Below are 21,437 nucleotides of genomic sequence, written 5' to 3'. Positions count from 1 at the left end.
TACTTTATGATCGTACAACACTATTCCAGAGAAAACCAATACCTGAAAGCTACAAATGTGGAGGTTTGAGGTGTCCTTTTTTCACATGGCATCTTCAAATGCCAAATTAATTATTATCAAAAAGGGAATACATAGGAAAAAGGAAACATTTGCAAGTTATTTGGAACTCTAAGACAAATGGTTTTCTTCTCGCTCTTATTTTTCTCAGACATTGTTTTAACTGGTCTTCTCTACTGTAGTATGCAATGTAATACGACCTACTGGAACACAGACCAAGACATTCATTTGTCCTTAATTTCTAAAAGTATTTTACTAATTACTTCAATACATTTACTACCAAACACATTCTTCTCAGCACATATGAACCTACAATATGAAAACAGCAAGCGTAACACTGCAAGCAACAATGCTTCCTGACCCCAGCATTCTCAGCCCTCCTTATCGAATTCTAAACTGATTCTTTCACAGTTCTTACACGTACCACCAAACATTATTTTTAAGGCAGTCCATTCAATTCAGATAAGGAGGTACACAATCCTAAGGATATAATGTCCTGTCTAGCCCACGTGAATCCCTACGGCACCCTTTTACACCCATGCATGCCAAACAAATTTCTGGTAATAATCTCCCCTTCTACCATCATTTCTCAACTCAAAAAAATATAAAAAAACTTCCCACTGGAATTTACACTTCCACTTGTTCACTAACATGGTCTAAAAACACAGAATGAAAACATGTTTTTCCTTGTCTTGTATATTTTCTGCATTCATTTAAGAAAAGCCAAAACATTCTTTTTTCCTAAAGATTTTTTCACATTTTGAACTACCTATTTTGAATGGGTGAAGTAAATGAAGAAAGAATACAGCAAGATCAAAAAACAAGCTTACTCTGCTGAGGTGAAACTTCATGATAAAGTTAGGCCTATTCAATAGCTAGAAGCAGTAGTCTTGCTCCCCCTTGAGCCTGTACCATTCTTCTCTCTCAGCTCTCCCACAGTCTCACCTCTCCAGCTGCAGTGAACACACTTCACAGTACTAATTTGGTTGTTGTCCAGTGGCACCGTAATCTGACTTTCATGGTTTAACCAGGACACTGATTTAATTCACTGACTCAACAGACACTCCCTTTTTTTAAGGCTAGAATAAATTCAGGGACTGAGAGTATACAGCTGGCAGAACAAACAAGCCCTAACAACAGCCCAAAACACAGAATGTAGTTTTATCCTCAGAGTTGCTTCACAGAATACTCATTAGGTAAAGCATTAATGCATACCCAAATCTTTCATGTCATCTTCAGCATTTAGCTTTACTGGCTCTGGTACAGACAGCATACTTGCATCACTTATCCCAGGACATTCATCATGCTTGGAAAAATAGTTGTGCAAAATCTGCAAACCAAAGACAAAAGCTGTTATATTATGTACCAATAAGTGTCCCTTTAACAGTCAAGGACAGAACTCTAAACATTTAGTGCAGTACCTGACTAATGCTCCATCTCTTAAAATGAAAGATAGCATTTTCACAGGTACATGTGAAAAACAAATAGGCAGATAATCCCCACTTTTGATGCAAATCAGGTTCCATTCTACAGTCACCTTAAGGGCAGTGAATGGGTTCAGCAGTTTACTGTAAGCCTCTCAAAAAGGGAACAAAGGAGATATGAGAAAGGACAAAGACGTTCTGCTTTTTTTCACTTGTAACGGTTTGTTAACTGTGAAGTTTCAGGTCGTTAAGGATCAAACTTAAATTTGTAATTGAATCCTTTTAGTGCCATCCTTGGTTTTCAGTCTCAATAATCATTCAGCTTTCACATACACAGAGTAAAATTACAATTATGCAAGAACTCTCCCGACCACTATCAAAGGACTGAAATGAAAACTCAATTTCAACTCTTGATTGTAGTGGTTGAGAAAGAAGTTATTCCCGGAGAGTAACTTCCAAAAGTTTGACAGAAGTAGGAAAAAACCAGACAAACCAATCCTCAGATAAGTAGCATAATTCAGTTCCTAGGTTTGATTTCGCTCTCAGTAATATTGAGTGCTGCTGAAGCCAAGTTGTTTGTGGAGGGGGAGAGGGGGGAAGGGTTGGTTTGTTTTTTCTTTTAATAAACACAGCAAAAAATATTTCTCAGAGAGGGTTATTTGTGAAAACAAATTCTATACCCATATACTGCAAATTTAGTTTTGTGAGAAATAACTTTTTTAAAAACAGCGAGATAGGAGAGCTTTAACTGAAAACGACAGAATTTTTTCTTCTTGGCTCAAGGCATGTAAACATGTAACCAAATAGCTTAACTGAAATTAAAGAACAACATAGCTCTTAGAACTACTTACTGTATCAACCCTTCCATCCTGTTGCTTTGCTCCAGAAATAGAATCATTCTCTCTAGCTTTAGAAGAAAGACAGACAAGTCAATTTATTTTCTCCCAAGTGATCTGCTGACTGTGTTCAAATACAGCTGTGTTTTGGGATGGTTTCATTGGATTATTTTAAATGCCACTCAATTCTGTAAATAAAAAAACTACTAAAAACTGAAAGTTCTAGCTAGAAAGTCATACAGATGAGGCTGAAGGACAGTGTACAAAAGCAGTTTTGTAACAGCACAAACCACCGCAAATCACAGGTTATGGTTTCTGCTATGTTTCCTTAAAACAGCACTGCCACTCCCCTTTCAAACAGTTATTTATGGCACTACTCCCCCTTTTCTTCTGTCCAAAGATCTGGATGAGATCTTCAAGCCTGTCAGGAATTTGGGTTTTTTCCCCACTTCCTCCCAAAATAGCAGTACTATCTTTGCTTTTGTTACAAAATGAGAAAGTGAATCCTATTTTGAAAATGCCTGAAGAGCAGTATATTAAAATGTTTCATAGACATAGCATCTAGGTTCTGTGTAGCAGCTCTTTCTTTTCACAGGTGGCAGTAGGCAGAGAGTATAATATCACTAGTATAAAATACTAGGCTTATCCAAGACATGGGAGAATGAGAGCTCAAACCACAGCTCATCTCCCAGAATATCATCATTAAGGTATGGATACTTCCGCCAGCCTTTCTTTTCAGCTCACAGCTTTCTGGACCAAAGAACACCCAAAATGGCCCAACTCAATAGCCTTGTGAATGGTACCACCCCCTTCCTCCCAAAAGAGATTCCCAGTTCCAGCATTCATTCTTAATATGCTTTACATGCTCTATAGAGTGATAGTTTAACAACATGACAAAGAGCGATGTCAGGAGCTAAGGAGACACATCCAGGTTTTCCCATTTTCTCAAGAATTTTCATCAACAAATCATACAGTCAAATTTCATTTTGCTTATCATATGCTAATGAAATCTCACTTTCTCCAACACCTTAGGTTGAGGCTTGATGTTTATCATCACTGTTGGTTACCACTGAAGCAATTATCACCCACTCATTCTCATTCACAGCTCTGCTGACACAGCTGTTTGTGCAGCTGTGCAGTAAATGAGCTCCAGGAATTGCCCTGTCCAAACAACCCAGGAAATACGAACCCAGGAGCTCGGGTCTTAAATTGGATGAGTATCCCAGTCTCTCTTGCTGGATTGAAATGATGGCAGGCACAGTGAGAGTGGTTAAAAATGCTGAAGGCAACACTGCTGGTGGGAGGTTTACTCAGCAGGCCACCTCCTCACACTTCATAAACAAACCCATGTAACTCAGCCCAATAGTTTCTAGTTCTGTGATAGGACGAAGCAAACATTATCTAATCCTCTTCCTATGCTTTGCTACGTTATTTCTAAATTTATAGTCCCTAACCCCTCAGACAAAGAAAGAAAACTTCTGAAAAGTTTTCTGTTTAGGGCTGCATTATCTAAAGTCACCCACTAAGTATCTCTGTAAGAATTTTGTCTTTTTTTTAGTTAAAAAACCAAACAGTTCATACTGAGTGAACTTCCAGGGTCAAACCCAGTTTTTAACTCTTAGCAATTGGTCATTTTTAGAAATACCTATTATCACTGTTTCACCAAGGGTAGGAGGTGTGGCTAAAGAACTCGACCAGGACATATCTGGATCCACTTCTGCTCCCAGACTTTCAGAAATACATTTTGGAGTTCTAACCTAGAAATACATTTAACAATCATATATGTAATTTCTATGCCAAATTCTAATGTACAATTCAGGAAAAGGACACAAAAATGCATGAATAAAATCTCTACCTCTGAAAGTTTTGGTGTGCAAAACAAGCTTCCATGTGGTCCTAAAAAACATTATGTAAAAAGGACATTAAGCAGTAACTAAAAAATGAGGATTTTTATCTAGAGATATAAAATATTTTGTAGAACCAAAAGGCAAAAATACAAACCAGGGATATTATTTCTCTGAGGTGTTCTGTAAGTATTCCTTAAAATAGCTGGACTGCAAAACAAAATTAAAACCAAAATATTAATTGTACTTCTCAATTTCTGAAAATAATTGAATATTTCAAACATGACATCTATTACTATTTCCATTATTTTTTTTTCTTTGCACAGGGTTATTTCCCTGACTAGATAAACCACGGATTTCTCCTAACCATCACTCAATATTTTGAACATTACTATAAGTCTACTATAAACTGTAAAATGTTTCTTTTGAGAAACATTTTAATTTTCAGTGATTATTTGTCTGACAAGTAATAAATTTCAATGTTATAATATGCTGTATGAAACTAGGGAAATTGGCTTAACTGATTTTAATCACGTAACTAGTTCAACTCTTCTTATAATCAGCATGAGTACTTTGATAAAATTTATCTGAAATACAAACATTTAAGTGCCAAAATCAAGGCTATTATTAAAAAAACCTCAGTAAATATTATAAAGAGCTTTACTACTTGAGAAGCACACGATACATCGCTACTACTCTTTCTTTTGATGTTGAGGATTTGGAAAGCTGAAATAATGTTAAAAAATTATATATTCCAGCTGTGAAAGAGTAGAAAAACAGGAAGAAAAATCACCTGAAAGCAAGGACATTTTCAAAATTAGCTAGTGTTTCATTTTCAACTCACTTAGCAACCTACAAGTATCATAAACGTATCAGACATACAAGATTATTCACTGCTCTTAAGAAGTTCAACAGTCAAATATGGTGGGTTAAATATTGCTTTTTGCTTAAGGTCCAGCTTATTTTCTATTTGTGTTGAATGACTTAGCATACCTAGCAGTGAGGCAGTTGTGGCAGGTACCAGGAGAAGAAAGTATTTCATTTTCTTGGTCTATTTTTCTTCTTGTATTATTTGGGCTTATCAAATTCTCTCTATCTACAACATAGAATATAATAATCAACACAACTTTGCAAAACTCCAGGTAACAGTTTCAACTTTGACGTTTAAAACCAAGCTTTCAAAAAAAAAAAAAAAACCCAACCCAAAAAACCACTCAAAGAACCCCCAAAAAAACCCCGAAACCCAATGCTAATTTCTGTTCTAGTATCTTAAATATGTTCAGATTTTATATCCAAGCAATGCTTCAAATGTTGTACTATAAAATGTTTTTATCAAACATGTTTCAAATGCACAGCCAAAAAGACCCCTCATTATGTCACTTTATTCTCTTGGTATTAATCAAGTCACATATTTCATTTCAGTTTTAACGTACTGCATTGTGCCTTTCTTGTCATTGCAGAAGTTATTCTTATATACAATACAGAGGTTTTATATACAAACAGAGGTCTTATACACAAACAGAGCTCTGTTTCCCCTCAAATTTACTAAGTCATACACTTACTGATTCAAATAAGCAGCAAAAAGCAAAAATTATTTCCAGAACTGTTGTTGGAGTCACTGTCACTGTCAGCAACATCTATTTATTTGCAAAGCATCTCCAAGCAAAAAGGAGAAAGATTGCTCCCACCAAAGCAGCAGAATCCTCTGAACAGTGAGACCCTTACATGGACAAGCATCTACTCAAAGAAATTTCTACTTTTACGTTTCCAAACAACCTTAGTATCAGAAATTACACTTTAGTTTGTGCATTTCTCTCTGCTTCTGAGTTCCTGAGTTCATATGCACAGCACAGCTGCATCCCAGTACCATATCAAAGTATGAAATCCATCATGTCTTGTTTTCACAGGAGCCATTTGGCTCTAACCAAGAAAATATAATATCTTGGGCAGTCACATGTGAACTTGGCACATATGCAGAGCAAAACTGACCATTTTGAAATAAACAATCATAAGGTTCCTTTCTTTGCCATCTACGAAACTGCCAAATGAAATTCCTGAAACCAAGAATTCCCTAGGGACTTAACACTGTAAAATACAAATAGCTACATTTAGAAGAAACATGTTCTCAGCAGAAGTTCAGCAGCAAACTTTGGCAAAACAAAGAGAGTAGCAATATTCCATGGAAGTAGGGTTACAAAGTATACTTGAACTGGAGCACAGCTCTAACCCTTCAAAGAATTTGCTTTACAATCTAAGAACAATTCTGGTAATAAAGTGAGTCTTCTGTGTTTCTCTGTAACCTGGTTAGAAAAGCTTATCAGAAGGACACAGACACAGCAGATGTACCAATCAGATACTTCAGGAATGGGGTTAAATACTCTTCTATAGAAGAGATTCTTACATACAATCTTGCTTACATTCTCCATAGAAAAGATTCTTCTCTCCATCCAAGGAGGGCGGGTACATCAGGAAGGAGCAGAGCGACATGTACTCTCCCATGACGTACTTGGGATTTGGAAATAATGTATGAGAAGTACCTCATAAAATTCCTTTCTTTTCCAAATGGAAAAATGTAATTTCTTTCCATAACATACAATTTTAGAAACTTAAAAGAGCTTAGTGCATCTAAATCTTTCCAAGAAAGGTTAAGGAGGGCCCTACAGATTGCCTCACACTTTGTCATGATAAGGATGATTCTCTCCCTTGACAAGATTTTCAGAAATATTGCATAAAACAAAAATGAGATGGCTAAAAAAAATCCACTCTGATTCACATTCAACAGGTTATACAAATAAGTTCATATCTCCTTATATTAACAGTATTTAGAGTATGTGGACTACAACAGTATCTTTTACACAGAGAACTCTGCATAATCAGCTTATCACAAGGTTGAATTCACTATTAATTCTGCATTTTTATAGATGATCTTCAGAAGACTACTAAATTAAGTTGTCACACAGTTCCTGCAGTAGCATTATCTATTACATTAATAATCATAACAAAAAAGTATCTTGCTTCTGAAGGCACAAGGAGCCTTTAAGTACAACTTAAAAAAAAAAGTTACTCACTTGCTCCTGTTTTTTTCTGATCTGGCTCTTTTTCAGGAGAAGAACAAGGTGGCAATATTGCATTTTGTTCTTTAAAAAGCAGCAGGGTTGATGCCAGCTGACTGTACGTAGAGGGTTTTGTCTTTGGAGTTTTAAAAGCTGTTTGATCAAGCCAGCCAGAAGGCCCATCAACCTCTCTGAACAATTTGGGCTCATATGGGGGTGCTTCTGCGCTGAGTTCTTCAAACCAGTTGAGACTGATAGGCCCTAAATCTATGAAGGGAAAGATACAGAAAACCGCATGAAAAAGAAAAAGGATCCTCCATGGATGATGTGAAAATACACCAGGCATTTAAATGCTAACAGCAAAATACATTGCTTCTTCCATTGCCATACTCCTGGTTCGTTTGTTTCTAGATGACTTTGAACTCTGATAACCATAAAAGACGGTTATGGTTTAAAAAAGGAATGTCAATGTCTGCCCAAATTCTCAGACCATTAACAAAACTAACTGAAGGACCAGAAAAATATCCAGTTTGTTTAAAATTACAATACTCGGGCGTTTAGAGTCTCTCTTGTTTTGCTCAGACAGGCAAGTTAAACGAGTTCCTTTTAAAATTAATAACTACCACAGGAGCACTTAGCAGAAGACTAAGCTTGGTCTGCATGTGGGTACATATAAAGGTGACAACTCTAAATAAGCACATACAAAAAGTAACTAAGCATACATCATGAGAAAAAACTACAAATAAAAATTTGAAGCAGTCTACAAAAAGTAGGTATGAGCAAATACAGATTTGGGGCAAGAACAGCAGCTAATAACCTGCATAATGTTTTCCTGTGGAACTTACAGCAAAAGTGTATAAAATATTGGTGGCCAGAAAGCAATGCTAATAAAAATTATTTACTTTAGATAAGCTGTACCTGATTCACTGCAGTGTGCCTTAAATATTTCAAAGAAAGTTGGTCTTTCCACAGGTTTGCAAGCCATTTTCTTATCCATTACATTACTGGAACCGTTGAAAAGCCTGAGAAGAAATAAGAAAACACTTTCATACAGTGCTGTTTGAATGTGTTAGGCCTGCTTTCCTGCATTTCTTGGTGTGCCACAGCCCAGCTTGTTCAGCTTTGACTGTGATGTGAGCATTCAAACACCACAGTGATGAACATGGTGGGAAAACTACAGACAAGAGCATAGGGAATTATATCAGAGACAATACTCAGCAACCACAAGAGAAAACCAAGATAGAATGGGCAGAACACTTCTGAGGTATTTTAAACACAAATCAAAACCCCACACTCACTACAACCTGTTAGGATGAAATATGTACTATCACATATATACTCCTACAACCATTACAGCTTGCATGTTAAGAATTTGATTCAAAGTTATTTTCAAGTGGAGCAGACACTGCCAGTTTCACAGTTCTTAAAAAAAAAAAACATGTATAAATAAGCCCATAGTGAGACTTCACCGTTTAACACGTTTACGGCTTCCACAGCAAAAGCTGCTTCCCACACGATGCCCGCGTTACACGCGCTGCCTTACCAAAACTATGGGAAAGACGGGCACTTTAAATTAGGGCAAGCGCTGCATTAAAACAGAATAGCAAAGAACTTAACGTTACCTAAGAAGTATATTTTCAAAAGAGCGATTTGACCTGTCAGCGCTGCTTTCCGTGAGGGGAAGCTCCTTCCGGGCAATTCCCACGCACGGAGCGCGGCCTGTGCAGCCCCCCCGGGTCACCGCGGGGTCTCCGGGGACGGACCCAAACCCCCCCTTCCCCACACCCGGTGACTGCAGGCCCCCGGCGGGCTGTGACGAGAGAGAGACCTCCGAGGGGCGGCAGTGACACTCCCAGGGCACAGCGCGGCCCCGGGGCAGGGCCGAGCCACCCGTGGGGCCGTTACCTGCCGGCGGCGCCTCGGGCGGGGCGGCGGCCGCAGCATCGCCTCACGCAGGGGAAGGGGCAGGCGGGGCGGGCAGGGAAGGCGGCGGAGAAGGAGGGGGCAGCGCCGACCCCCAGCCCGGCCGCCCCGTTCGAAGCTTGGCGCCAACGCGGCCCCACGCCTGCGCAGCGGGAGCATCCGCCGGTCCCGCCCTCCGCCGCAGTCACCTCCCGGCAAGGAGGCGGCGAACCGGCCCCGCCTCGGCCGCGCCAGCCTGCCGTGCACGGGGTCGGGCATTGCGGCGGTGGGACGCGTGGTGCCCGCCGCAAAGACTGTCCTCCCGTAGCTGACTCCGCACAGTACAGAAAGGGAGCGTGCCCTGAGCCAGGATGGCCGCCAGCAGCTTCACTCACGCCTTCCAGGGACGAGGGAACGAAGTACCACATCCACGGCCGACATGACCCACGTTGCTGGGCAACAGCAGCTAACACCAACCTCCCAGGGAAAGGCTGCGGAAGGCTCACAGCAGCAGTGCCGTGGGGAAGTGTCACGGCCTGTGCAAGCCTCAGCCTCTGCTTCTCGGGTGGTTTTGTAGGCCTTGACACATGAAATGGTTGTTGATGTTCCAATAAAGAGAATGTTACTATCCTCCACATACATGTCCATTCCCACTTTGTCTCTTGATTAAATTCTTGGCTTTGGTAATGGAACAACTTCAAGATGGGTGGAACACTCTTTCCACCAACAACTTTGTGTTTACCATCTTCATTTTAGTGGGATGTTCATCTATTCTTGTGCCATAAAAGGGTTTCTTTCTACCTCTCCACACCAGTCCTTATTTGGCACAGTTTTATCACATCACCTGCTTAGTCATCTGTCAATTTCTTCAGTTTCTTGTCATACAATAATCTTCCATATCCCTCATCCTTTCAAGAAACTTTAAATTCTGATCCTGCAGTGTTCTGGGGAGCTACACTGTTTATTCCCAAAGCATTTCAGAGGAAGTCAAACCGCTGTTTTAAAGGATGACATGTATTTTCCAGCTTAATTTCCATCCCCATTCCCAACACACCCTAACAACTTACTCTTTTTGCAGCCACACTGCAGCCAGTCATTCAGTGTTAACATGGCCATCTCAATACCCTATTTTTGCTTTGAGTTGATGCCAACAGTGCTTTGAAAACCCAAGCACAATGTGGAGCCTTGAGACATGTTTCTTTTAATTATGAGGAATGTGTTTCCTGAATCTTGGCCTCTTTTTGCCCTGTAAAAATGCTGTTTCTTACTGATTTATCTCAGACCCTTGAAAGTGTCAAATACACTACGAACGTTTAAAGACATCATCCCTATCAGGTCTTCTCAAGCCCCTCTCTTGCTGGCCAACTGAATTTTATAAAGCAATGCATTTATAGAGATGGTGAAGAGTCATACAAAGACAGTGTTTCACATCACAGCAGTTCCAGGGATCTATGGGTTCCCCAGTCTCTAAAGGCTTACATACACAGTTTGGATGATTTAATTACATTAACTACATTACCTTAAAATTGAACTAAAGTGATGCAGTTATGGAAGAAGGACTGATATGCACGTGCTTGTATTACTAACACTTATTTCATTATACAGGTATTAAGCCGCTGCTTTCCCTTACTTCAGTTTGTATGCACAAGTATATTCCGTCTCTTCCTAAAGCAGTTGAGTAGAAAAGCTCCAGGTAGATAATCCCCAAGTAATGGAACAATAAGGATGCTCAGACCTTTTAATATCGGTAAAGACTTCTTTTCAGAGATGTAATTGTCTGAATTCTTTGCTCAGCTCTCCGGGGAACACCGAGTTTATCTGGACTTTGTTAGCTTCCCAAACCCCCTTTTCCTCCTTTTAAAACCATAAGCAGAAGGAACTGTGACCATGCAGGCTTCGCCTCACTACGCAGGCCGTGGTTGTCCCAGCTGTGGCTGAATGACATCTCTTCATCATTACAAAGTCTTGCCGAGAAGGAAGGCAGGCAGGCAGGCCAGCCTTCCGTCGCCATCAGCCCTCCCTCCCCCAGCTGGCCCCACTTTCCCCATCAATTAGCAACCATTAGCTCCCCAGGTAAGATAAAAGCAGGGCAGGGGGACAGGTAGGGCTAACCCTTCAGCGGCGATAATCATGGACAGCTTTGTCTGTTCCCCCTTCAGCACGTACCAGAGCTTCAGGAGCAGCCCCGCGCTTGGCCGTGGCTGGGACCCTGCGGCCAAGCAGCCCAGCTGGAAGCAGAGCAAGAGCGGCGGCATCAGTCCCTTCCTCGGGGGACCCTTCACGCCGCTGCCCTCCGAGTACCTGGACAGCTACCGGCGGGCGCAGCTCCAGGCGCTGCTGTCGCAGATGGGCCCCGCGCTGGCGCCGCGGCCGCGCCGGGCCAGCACGAAGGAGGCGGCGGTGCAGGTGAGCCTGCGGGCCGACGCGGCCGTGCAGTGCTCGCTGGGGCCGCGCACGCTGCCGCCCACCCGCGCCTTCGGCCCCGCCGCGCTGCGCGCCCCGGGACGCCTCGCCCTCTACTCACCCGCGCCCGACCGCCGCTTCTTCGCGCTGCCCGAGGCCGCGCCGCCGCTGGAGAAGGCAGCGCCGTCGGAAGCGGCGGCTGATGAGACCCCGACGGCGGACGGCGGCGAGGAGCAGCAGGAGGGCCCGGCGGGGGCCGCGCTGCCGCCGCGCCAGGAGCCGGTGGGGACGCGGCGGGAGGAGACCGGGGCTCCCAGGCAGCGAGCTGCCTTCCAGGTGCGCTGGGATGGCGCGGGAGGCGAGCCCTCAAGCAGGGCTGCCAGGAATCACCCCATGAGCAGCATGGTGGTCCCCGTCCTGCCCCGGGTTGACTCTGGCTCACCTGGAGCAGAAGAGCCTCTAGCCTGCAAAAACCCACACGTACGGATCAAAGCATCTTGCAGAATGGTTTGGGCTGGAAGGGATCTTAAAGATCATCCAGTTGCAACCCTCCTTCCATGGGCAGGGATGCCACCCACTAGACCACGTTGCTCAGAGCCCCATTTAATATGGCTTTGAACATTTCCATGAATGGGGTGTCCATGACTTTCCCGGGCAACCTTTTTCAGTGTCTCACCATCCTCGGAGTGGTAGTGAAGGGAGCTGGGGTGGGTGTTCTCAGGGTGATGGATGATGCTCAGTGAACTCTGTCTCTGCAGTTCTTGGAGCAGAAGTATGGCTACTTCCACTGCAAAGACTGCAAGACCAGATGGGAGAGTGCTTACGTGTGGTGCATTTCTGGAAGCAACAAGGTAGTTAACAAGTAATTTCTTTTCTCCTGAAACTTCTAAGAATTGCATAAAATCTCTGACAAATCGGATGTTTTGGCACAAATTTAGGTACCTGTATAGAACACCTTGAATAAGTCTCTGTAGTAACAGAACTTGCCTTTTTTTCAGGTGTACTTCAAGCAGCTCTGTCGCAAATGCCAAAAGGGCTTCAATCCCTATCGTGTGGAAGCAATCCAGTGCCAAGTAAGTTAACTGTACTCCATTAAGACTGTCAGATGTTATCATATACACTAATACTGTTGTTGAGTTTGATATTGACTTTATCTGGAAGAAGACTTGATTTCATCAAAATACTAGGAAATGCTATTTGGGAAAGGTGTAATGGGGTAGGCCTTCTTCCTCCTGTAGATTGCTTACATGAACAGTTTTCGTACAGCATTATGGCTTGCTACACATAAGGTAAGGTTTTGTGCTTCTAGGTGAGAAGGCTATGACACCTTAAATTTTACCACAAGAGCTCTTAAGTGTATCAGCCCCAATGTGTTCCTGTGATTAAGGAAAACCAAATGTCAGTCTAACATGAAGTGCATCCTGTTTGATCTACTACTACTACTACTAACATGTCTTCATTTCTTAAGATCTGTTCCAAGACTCGTTGTTCTTGCCCTCAGAAGAAGAGACATATTGATCTCAAGAGGCCTCATCGCCAAGAACTCTGTGGCCGCTGCAGAGGCAAAAGGCTGTCCTGTGACAGCACTTACAGCTTCAAATACATTGTCTGATCCATGTGTCCTTTTCTGTTTTGTGCTTTGCACAGTCTGTCTATTGCAATGTTTTGACTTAAGGCTTTTGACCTGGCATTGGATAATGGATGAAGACTTTGGTATTATTGTAAAGTATATAACTTCACTCTATATATGCTGTAAATAAAGTTCAATAAAAGTTTGCACTAGTTTGATAGCCCTTCGTTTCATCTTCCTTGGATGAAAGAGGAAAGTATATCTGTAAGGAAGCAACCATATTTGATTTCCTGAAGATAGTAGGCTTTGTTTTGAAGTCTTCAGGGAATGCTAAGATTCAAGCTACAATTGCGAGTTTTTCCTTCAGTCACTCAAACTGAACTAGGGTGGAAGATGCAAATATTCTGGAGCATAAAGTCTGGTGTACATGCAAATGTCCTTCCCCCTGTCTCTGTCAAATGTGTATGTAAAAACTCACAGCTGCTAGGTAATCAAAGACTATCTGCCAGAAGAAGACCATGGCTGTAAAATAGGAGGGAAAAGGGTTAAGCTGCCCATGTTTGAAATGAGGAGGGGGAAAAAACCTTTTGAATGGCAGTATCTGTGATAGTGTAAAAAAACACTTCTTAGGGTAGAAGAAGGAATGTGGGAGGTTTTCACAGTCAGTGGAAGACCAATGAAGCTTTTTTTGCTGCTGTATTCTTCCAAGCTGAGTTGTAAGGATTTTTTTTGTCAGGCTGTAGTTAGATTTCTCACTGAGAAGGGTTTCAGCATAAACCAGGAGACAAGTGTCTTTTGGGGGGCTGCTGATCATGGATACCATCTGCAACAGTACTGATTCAGACACGAACACAATTTTCACAACAGGCATGTACTGTGTTGTGACTATACTTTAGTTCAATGGATGGTACTAATCCAAATTTCAAAGTTACTTCACAAAAATGGTTAAGTGTATTTACAGTGTGAATAAGTTACATAGTTGTCAGAATAAAAGTGTCTCAGATGTGCAACAGATTTACATGCATACATTTAACACTGGACAGCAGTTAAATGTAAGAAAAAACCATATAGTTATGACTTTTATATATACATTACAAATAAAATAAGACATCTCTGAAGAAACTTAACATGAGAACTTGCATTTCACGTTAATATTTTTACTTTTTATACTCAAAATTCATATTAAATAAAAATATGCATGCTTAACAGTTCAAAAGATTTGACTCTGTGATGGGACTTTCTCCTACAAAATGGCAAGTTAAATTAGGTCAACCATCCTTTAATAGTATAAATATATTCATAAAAGCAAACCTCTAGTAAAAAGCAGCCAAGGTCCTTAATAAAAAAAAAAAAAGAAAATCTACCATGACCTTTCATAATCCTTGGGGGGGCCTAAGAACAGACCTCTGCAATATGATCCAGTACCTTCAGAGACAGTAGCCTAGTAACATTAGGAAATGTACTTCTTAGCAGCTCATTGTTTTAAGATACAGTAATCATATTCAAATTACAGTGTACATTAAATTATAGTCTGTTTACAGTTTGTTTCATATACACAGGCTCTCAGCTTTTGACCAAGTTTGTGAGATTCCGTGGCCAGCTTCATTCCGCCCATCTTTTACTCAACTAAAGAAAAAAAAAAAATGTACAAGGTTTGTTCTTTTAACAAAAAATACTATTTTGTGAAGGAAACATTGCACTTTTGCCAACCTAAAATTAATTTGCTATAAAGGAAGTATTGTTCAGTGTAGTAGGCTTTGGTATGCAATGGAAGTCACTTCTTCAGTAGTGAGTTGCAGTTGCTCAGTGAAATGCTAACTGGTTTTTGTGCAACACAGAACAAAGGATGTTGTCCCAGGTGCTCTATGCTACCTCTGTCCTTACAGTATTGCTACACATTTGAAGTTCAGCCCATTGCTTTTTAGAGGAAATCCTAAATGTAACAAGAGTGAGTACAGTTTGACCAAACCTTTGTAAGGCTGAGAAGACATCGAGCCACCTCACTCCCACAGGGCAGCACTCCCAGCTTGAAAGGGGGCCCAAGGGTCCTGTCAGAGACTTGTGCCGGAAACGCTGGAGTCTGGAAGAAAAGTATTGATGACCCGGTAGCTCTGAGCTCTGCGAATCATGTCGCGGATCTCTATGTTCAGTTCCATTAATTTGGTGCAGATTTCAGTCAGGCTCTGGTTGGAGCCCACCAGTGCATAGGTGCCTGTCTGACCCAGGGTTTGGTGGCGGAAGTAAATGTTCAGTAGTGTCTGGACTTCGTCATCAGAGCTGCTTCCAAAGATATCATTGGGCCACAAAATCCTGCAATGAAACACGAAAAGAACAGGCATATCATTACAGGTTTATTAGCAGAGATGGAAGCTATGTGACAGTGCTCTAAAAGGAGAATGGATTTGCACCCACTTATAAGCCTGAAGAAACTCACTGTTTTACATTACTCATTTGTTAGTCATAGTCTGGTATCAGGCACTGAAATCACATAGAAGTGCAATTTCCATTATCTCAAAAAAAATGCTTAAGAAAACTCATTCAAATAGGTGTAAGTGAAACTGGGCTGAATGTTAGCTCATGCCAATGACATGCACCTGTAAGGAATTACCTCAATAAAAAGATTTTTAAGAGCCTCACAGGACTTTTGATCTACAGAATGTAATTAAACATCTTAATTGTTGCAACCATATGTTTGATAGTTACTTGTGGCACACCCCTCCAAAAGTCCATGTCAATGCCCCCATGTACCTTGTTGAAACAATTAATTAATTATGCTGATCCTGTGCATTACCTTTCGTTAGGAAGGTAATAAATGCATACTTTTCTAGTAACAAGAAAGTCTAATATGAACCATGTAGCAAAACTTGCCTGCATTCTCTTATTTGTCTGACGGCTTTCACAAGTTCATTGTTTTTCAAACACTCCAGCATGGACTGAATAGCTGCTTCCGTGGAGTTGAATGTGGGCTCAGATTCTGTTGTCAGAGGCTCAGCTGCGATTGCAGCAGTAGCATCCTTCAGATTTTTCTTCAGCTCACTCAGTTCTCTTGACATATTTAACAGCTGTTCCAAGGAGAAAAATGAGAGATAGGTATTTTTGTTCTCCATAAGCCCCACACAGAGTGGTACTTCACGTTTGTTCTTACTACTGCATTGGAAAAACACATTATGGAAAAGACCCCGATTTAACACAAGGACATTTCTTGATCTCTGTGCAATATAGAGAAAAAGCCTTTTTTACCTTCGTGCATCCTTTAACCTTATGCTGTAGTTTTGGCTTGCTAAAATGCAGGAGCATATCTAAACGAGATTTTATTTTTCACCCTTGCTACTTTTTTCACATCATAGTGGAAAAGCTGAAGAAAACATGTACCTCTCCTAGCAAGATGTTGATATTTATTTACAAAACCCATGCAGGATCTGACATTATTAACAGATGGACAGGAATTGTATAACCTTTTCTCAGGCTGAAAAGTTAATATGGCATAAGACTCATAAATAATTAGTAAGTTAATAATTTCCAAGGATCTACTTTTTCATGCTCCTACATGCTAAAAATAACCACTGTCACATGAACTAACAGTGGAATTTCCTTTAAATAAGAGCTTGTGTCTCCAGCAAAGTATGCAAATTTCATGATGAAACAGCTATTCTTCATACAATTTCTCCCCACTTCCACAGGCTGCATTATTTATAACAACCTAACGAAGTTGTAACTCTGAAATACACTTACAGAAATCAATTAGAAGGAATACAAAATATTTCTAAAACTTAGCCTGGTCTAGTAGCAGTAGATGCCTATTGTACTGTCATCTCTTAAAAGTGAACAGCCCAGTCACGTTCACAGCAGTTCCTTAAGATACAATAGATATTCACACTCTTTTTACTCTGACAGCACATCTGATATAACAAACTATTTCTGTTTATAGACCGTCTCTAAACTACTAGAATGTCATAAAATACTTGTAACAGCTTCAAATTTTATTTTACAAAGCAGAGTGCACCAATTTTTTCTGCTCAATAGTTTAGAATATATAAACCTTACCAGGAGAAAAATACACATGGAATGGTAAGTTAACTCTTTCCTTAAATGATAATCATTCAGCTTAAAGTGATCATCTCAAAGATGTTTCAGAGTATTACATATTTTAAGCAACTGCTGAAAATAAACTTGAATAAGAGTATTGTTCTTGTGATTTTTAAAAAATAAGATACATGTATTTATCTAAAAACAAGAGCCTATTTGGTCAAAAGAGAGTGTAGGCCATTCATAAATATTTAAAGAAAAAGGCTTGTGTACACTACAGAATTAAAAATACATGACACTAAGGTATTTAGTTGATTATGTATGCCTGCAGACTTACTATCAGGGCGAAATAGTGTGATCCTTGGTGTTAAGTCCACAGGCAGAAAAAATAAGAACATGAAAATAAAGTGGAATTTTCAGTATAAGACTTTGTAGTTCATTACATACCTCTGGCATGGAACTCACTTCGTGCACTTGTCCAATAAGTTTACAGTAGGACTGAAAAAGCAACAGCAGCTGAAAGTGCAGTTTATATAATCTCTGACAGAGTTCCAATTGCTAAGGAAAGATTTGTAGGAGAACAAATAATAAATATTAGTGACGTTAGATAATTTTTGGTAACTAACAAAACACATTGAGATAGTTCTGTTCTTGAAACCATTATTTTACTGTAGTATGACCATATACCATTTCAGAAAATTAGTAATGATTTTTCTTCTGCAGGTAAGTCATATATGACATTAAAAATAAAATTATGATGGGTAGCTGTCACATAGCACATGTCAGCATCAGGCTCAAAACATTCTGTTTTGGTTAGCTTCACTGTCTCCAGTTTGAGCTGGAAAGCAGAGACAGGATATGGGGGAAGTGACTTTCCTGCACAGAACATGAAACTCTGAAATTTTAGATATAGTCAAAGACCTCTTCTAAGGAATAGAACTCTAAGAAAGAAGCTGTGAAATAGTTGTCCAAGATGGTCAAAGCTCCTGCCTGCTTCTCTGAGGAGAGAGAAACAGAGGTGATAAATTTATCTAGGAGCAAGAAGGAGGAAATGCCAGCTCTGGAACTTAAAACTGCTCATGGATTTTCCACCATCTTAAAGAAACTATACAACAGATGGATGGAGTTTAACATGTAAAAGGATATTTGGCTTCTATTAAGTATTGTCCCAGATTAAGTAGATACCACTCTATGAATATTCACTTGTTTCTTCCAGTGTGAAGTGCACCATGACATAAAAGATGTCAGACACATTGAAATAATGGGCGATAGGCATGGCTGCCAGAGAGGTCAAATTAACATGCTTATGGTTCCTGGTATTCTTGTGTCTAACAGGAAGGGAATCTCATAGTTCCACAGCTGGATCATGGTGAAGAAGGGAAGAACATTTAATCTTTGGCTAATTATATAAAAAGTGAAAATCCTGCAAGTACAAGTTCTGACCTTGCGCTGACCCTTTGGCAGGAAAGCCTTACAAACTTCCAACCGTATTTGATTTACCTACTGTGACAGACACCCTGACCAAGAGTGGGCTCAGTGATATTTCCATCTGTTTGGAGGAACTAAAGCAGAGTTTCATGCCAAAATTGGCAGAAAAGAAGAAGCTATTCATGTCTTTGCATCTTTAAAGCACTTCATACATTCTTAGTTACTATCACGTGCTGCAGCTCTTTGCTGAATTTGGGACTGTGCAAATGTCAGCACAAATACTAATGAAACGTACTTTAAGTACATAATAAATGTTAATTTGACTGAAGTGTTTTATTTACATAAGGTTCAATATTTAAGTGGCCACATTTTTTATTAACAAGCCAAAATTAGAACCACAGCTTTAGCATTCCAGTTCCCCAAATTTCTGTACCAGCCTCACAAGGCTGAGGGGCTAAGGTCAAAAGGAAATTTCATCTTTGTTCATCAGAGTGAGGTGGACACCAACTACTCATCTATGAACAGACAGCCAAGGGCACTGCCAAAAAGAGCCAGAGCTAGTCTCTGTCTAAAGGGGGGTTTATGGAGGAAAGTGGGAGCAGGAGGATAGTGCCAAGCCAGCAGGTGTCAGCCTCGCAGGGTTTGTCCTGCTGAAGGCCAGGCAGACAGGGCTGCTCACACCTCAGCACTGCCACAGCAGCAGAGATCAGCACTGTGAATTTGCCTGGTCTGAGCTCTGTGCCATTCTGCATCTGCTACCTGAGTTGTTATGTTCAATGTCTGTTACCAGTGGGCAGCATTGGAGTGCTCCTGCCCCAAATGGAAAGGAGTAATTTCAGCAAGGAGGAGTCCTTCAGCAAGTTTGCAGATGACACAGAAGGATGGGATGCCATCCAGAGGGACATGGACAAACTTGAGAAGTGGGCCCCTGAGAACCTAATGATGTTCAACAAGTCCAAGTGGAAGGGGCTGAACCTGTGTTGGGGCAATCCCAGACATGAGCACAGACTGGGAGAGGAACTCATTGAGAGCAGCCCTGTGGAGGACTCAGTGGAGAAAAAGCTGGATATGAGCCAGCAGTGGGTGCTCACAGCCCAGAAGGCAAACTGCAACCTGGGCTGCATCAGGAGCACCTCTCCTATGAAGACGGGCTGAGAGTGTTGTTTAGCCTGGAGAAGAGACGGCTCCAGGAAGCCCTTATAACAACCTTCCAGTACTTCCAGTACTTAAAGGGGCTAATAAAAAACATGGAGAGCAACTTTTCACACAAGCAGATCATAGTAGGACAAGGGGCAATAGCTTTAAACAAAAAGAGGAGAGATTTAGATTAGATGTTAGGAAGAAGTTCTTTACTCAGAGGGTAGTGAGGAACAGGTTGCCCAGAGAAAGTTGTGGATGCCCCACACCTGTAAGTGTTAAAGACCAGGCTGGATGAGGTTTTCAGCAACCCAATCTAGCGGAAGGTGTCCCTGCCTATGGCAGGGGGATTGGAACTATATGATCTTTAAGGTGCCTTCCAACTCAAACCATTCTATGATCCCACCAGACTGGATATGACAGCAAAGATGCGAAGAAGCTGAAAGAAGACCCAGCAGATGTGTGGTGGGGAGCAGATGTGCTAGGACAGAACTGACTTGTCGACAGGGACAAAGCCTATCAGAACAAAGAGGTAGGGCATGAGGAACACTGCCAGTGAAATAAACATGCCCAGAGGCCATTCTCTGTAACCAAGGGCACAGAGTACTGCCAAGTTTGTGTTTGTGTGGCTAACCATTCTCCTCCCAAAATAAAGGCTGACTGTTTAGATGCAGCCTCCAGGAAATGGCTCTGGCTTCTGTCTTCTCTTAAACCATGCTTGGGCACGTCAGGGGCTGGCTGGTGGCCCAGCCAGGGAAGGTGCCGACTGCTCACCCAAGCGAGCGCCAGCCCAGGGACACTCACTTCCTCCCTGGTTCTGTTCAGCTCACAAGTAGGGACACAGCCTGAGGTTCCCCAGCAAGGATCAAATTCACTCTATTCAAATTTTGGAGACTAGCAACAGTACATAGAAGTTACATGCACATAAAGTTGGAGCTGTCAGGGAGTTAATAATTAATTGAAAACAAGCATAACATCATTAAAAAAAAAATTGCATGATAGCTTGGCATGTAACACTCGATTTTTTTAGTCCCTGGAGAACAATAATTCAGTTTCACCCTTCTGGCTGCTAACCTGAATGAAAACAAACTAAGGTCAAACTAATGGTTCTAGTTTGATTCACTTAGTATTTAGTTACTGTATCAAGCAGCTCAATTTTTGTTCTTCCTGAGTAAGTATTAGAAACCAACAGTGGTGAAACTGTTCATCAACATATACACAAAAACCCATTTGAAATGTAACTGCCAACTATAAATTGTAGTTTTTCACTAGGACAAATGGAAAATTACTAATTTTAAAATAACAAAAAATGTTTCCTGCCCCAGCATATTACACCCATTCAAAAGCTTGATTTGTAAAAACGTATGTAAATGACCATTTGAAACAGCATATGAAAGTGTCAAAATTTTGGCACAGTATTTTTTGATTTCACAAAACATGTTAGTAAGTTATTTCAGTCACCGCATTTAGAACCACACATTGTATAGGAAAATTATAACAAAAAAAGAAAACATGCTTAGAAGTAAAACAGTAAAATTGGGGTGTATTAGCCCATCCACAGATGGACAAAATATATGAAAGAACTTCAACTTACTGCAAGAGATTCCATTTGCTACACAGCAAGCATGGCACAGGAGAAAAGGAAAGGAAAGAAAGTATAGTGTCAGTGTAACGCATGCAGTAGGAAGCACAGCCCATCTGTAATAGCATAACTTGTCAGCAGTATTAGCAATGCTTGCCTCAACCTGATAATTGGT

General features: G+C 40.9%; 3 protein-coding genes across 15 annotated transcripts in view; 1 reads left to right on the top strand and 2 right to left on the bottom strand.

Annotated features, from left to right (window-relative positions):
* BRCA2 (BRCA2 DNA repair associated) overlaps window positions 1-9,307 on the bottom strand; it is a 35,635-nt gene extending 26,328 nt beyond the window's left edge. For 2 of the 4 annotated variants that reach the window (XM_039566182.1, XM_039566190.1), the window contains exons 1-9: window positions 9,120-9,307; window positions 8,133-8,236; window positions 7,230-7,481; window positions 5,155-5,257; window positions 4,319-4,371; window positions 4,173-4,213; window positions 3,963-4,074; window positions 2,333-2,388; window positions 1,273-1,387 (exon numbers count right to left, since the gene is read on the bottom strand). In XM_039566182.1, the coding sequence (XP_039422116.1) occupies window positions 1,273-1,387; window positions 2,333-2,388; window positions 3,963-4,074; window positions 4,173-4,213; window positions 4,319-4,371; window positions 5,155-5,257; window positions 7,230-7,481; window positions 8,133-8,211 (811 nt within the window). In that variant the 5' untranslated portion in view covers window positions 8,212-8,236; window positions 9,120-9,307. The remainder of the gene's footprint in view (window positions 1-1,272; window positions 1,388-2,332; window positions 2,389-3,962; window positions 4,075-4,172; window positions 4,214-4,318; window positions 4,372-5,154; window positions 5,258-7,229; window positions 7,482-8,132; window positions 8,237-9,119) is intronic. The other 2 variants (XM_039566208.1, XM_039566200.1) reach the window with 2 other exon arrangements.
* A 1,934-nt stretch (window positions 9,308-11,241) lies between these two features.
* Window positions 11,242-13,309, top strand: ZAR1L (zygote arrest 1 like). Its single transcript, XM_039566172.1, has 4 exons — window positions 11,242-11,855; window positions 12,278-12,370; window positions 12,518-12,592; window positions 12,988-13,309. Exons 1-4 carry the CDS (start codon window positions 11,247-11,249, stop codon window positions 13,129-13,131), a joined length of 921 nt encoding a protein of 306 aa, XP_039422106.1. The 5' UTR covers window positions 11,242-11,246; the 3' UTR covers window positions 13,132-13,309.
* Window positions 13,310-13,961: 652 nt separating this feature from the next.
* The window catches only part of FRY (FRY microtubule binding protein), a 198,884-nt gene continuing 191,408 nt past the window's right edge, over window positions 13,962-21,437 (bottom strand). For 8 of the 10 annotated variants that reach the window (XM_010400303.4, XM_039566159.1, XM_039566166.1 and 5 more), the window contains 4 exons: window positions 21,275-21,292; window positions 17,563-17,673; window positions 15,958-16,151; window positions 13,962-15,399 (listed from right to left, as the gene is read on the bottom strand). In XM_010400303.4, the coding sequence (XP_010398605.3) occupies window positions 15,141-15,399; window positions 15,958-16,151; window positions 17,563-17,673; window positions 21,275-21,292 (582 nt within the window). In that variant the 3' untranslated portion in view covers window positions 13,962-15,140. The remainder of the gene's footprint in view (window positions 15,400-15,957; window positions 16,152-17,562; window positions 17,674-21,274; window positions 21,293-21,437) is intronic. The other 2 variants (XM_010400300.4, XM_010400301.4) reach the window with 1 other exon arrangement.

This window comes from Corvus cornix, chromosome 1 (genome assembly GCF_000738735.6).
Source record: "Corvus cornix cornix isolate S_Up_H32 chromosome 1, ASM73873v5, whole genome shotgun sequence".
Taxonomy (NCBI): Eukaryota; Metazoa; Chordata; class Aves; order Passeriformes; family Corvidae; genus Corvus; species Corvus cornix.
The sequence above is the reverse complement of the archived record's forward strand: the minus strand, read 5'-3'. Positions and strand labels throughout refer to the sequence as shown.

Coding starts and splice junctions, on each gene's coding strand:
- ZAR1L (XM_039566172.1), top strand. CDS start 11,247: ATGGACAGCTTTGTCTGTTCCCCCTTCAGCACGTACCAGAGCTTCAGG. Junction 11,856..12,277: donor GGCAGCGAGCTGCCTTCCAG/GTGCGCTGGGAT, acceptor CTGTCTCTGCAG/TTCTTGGAGCAGAAGTATGG. Junction 12,593..12,987: donor TGGAAGCAATCCAGTGCCAA/GTAAGTTAACTG, acceptor TCATTTCTTAAG/ATCTGTTCCAAGACTCGTTG.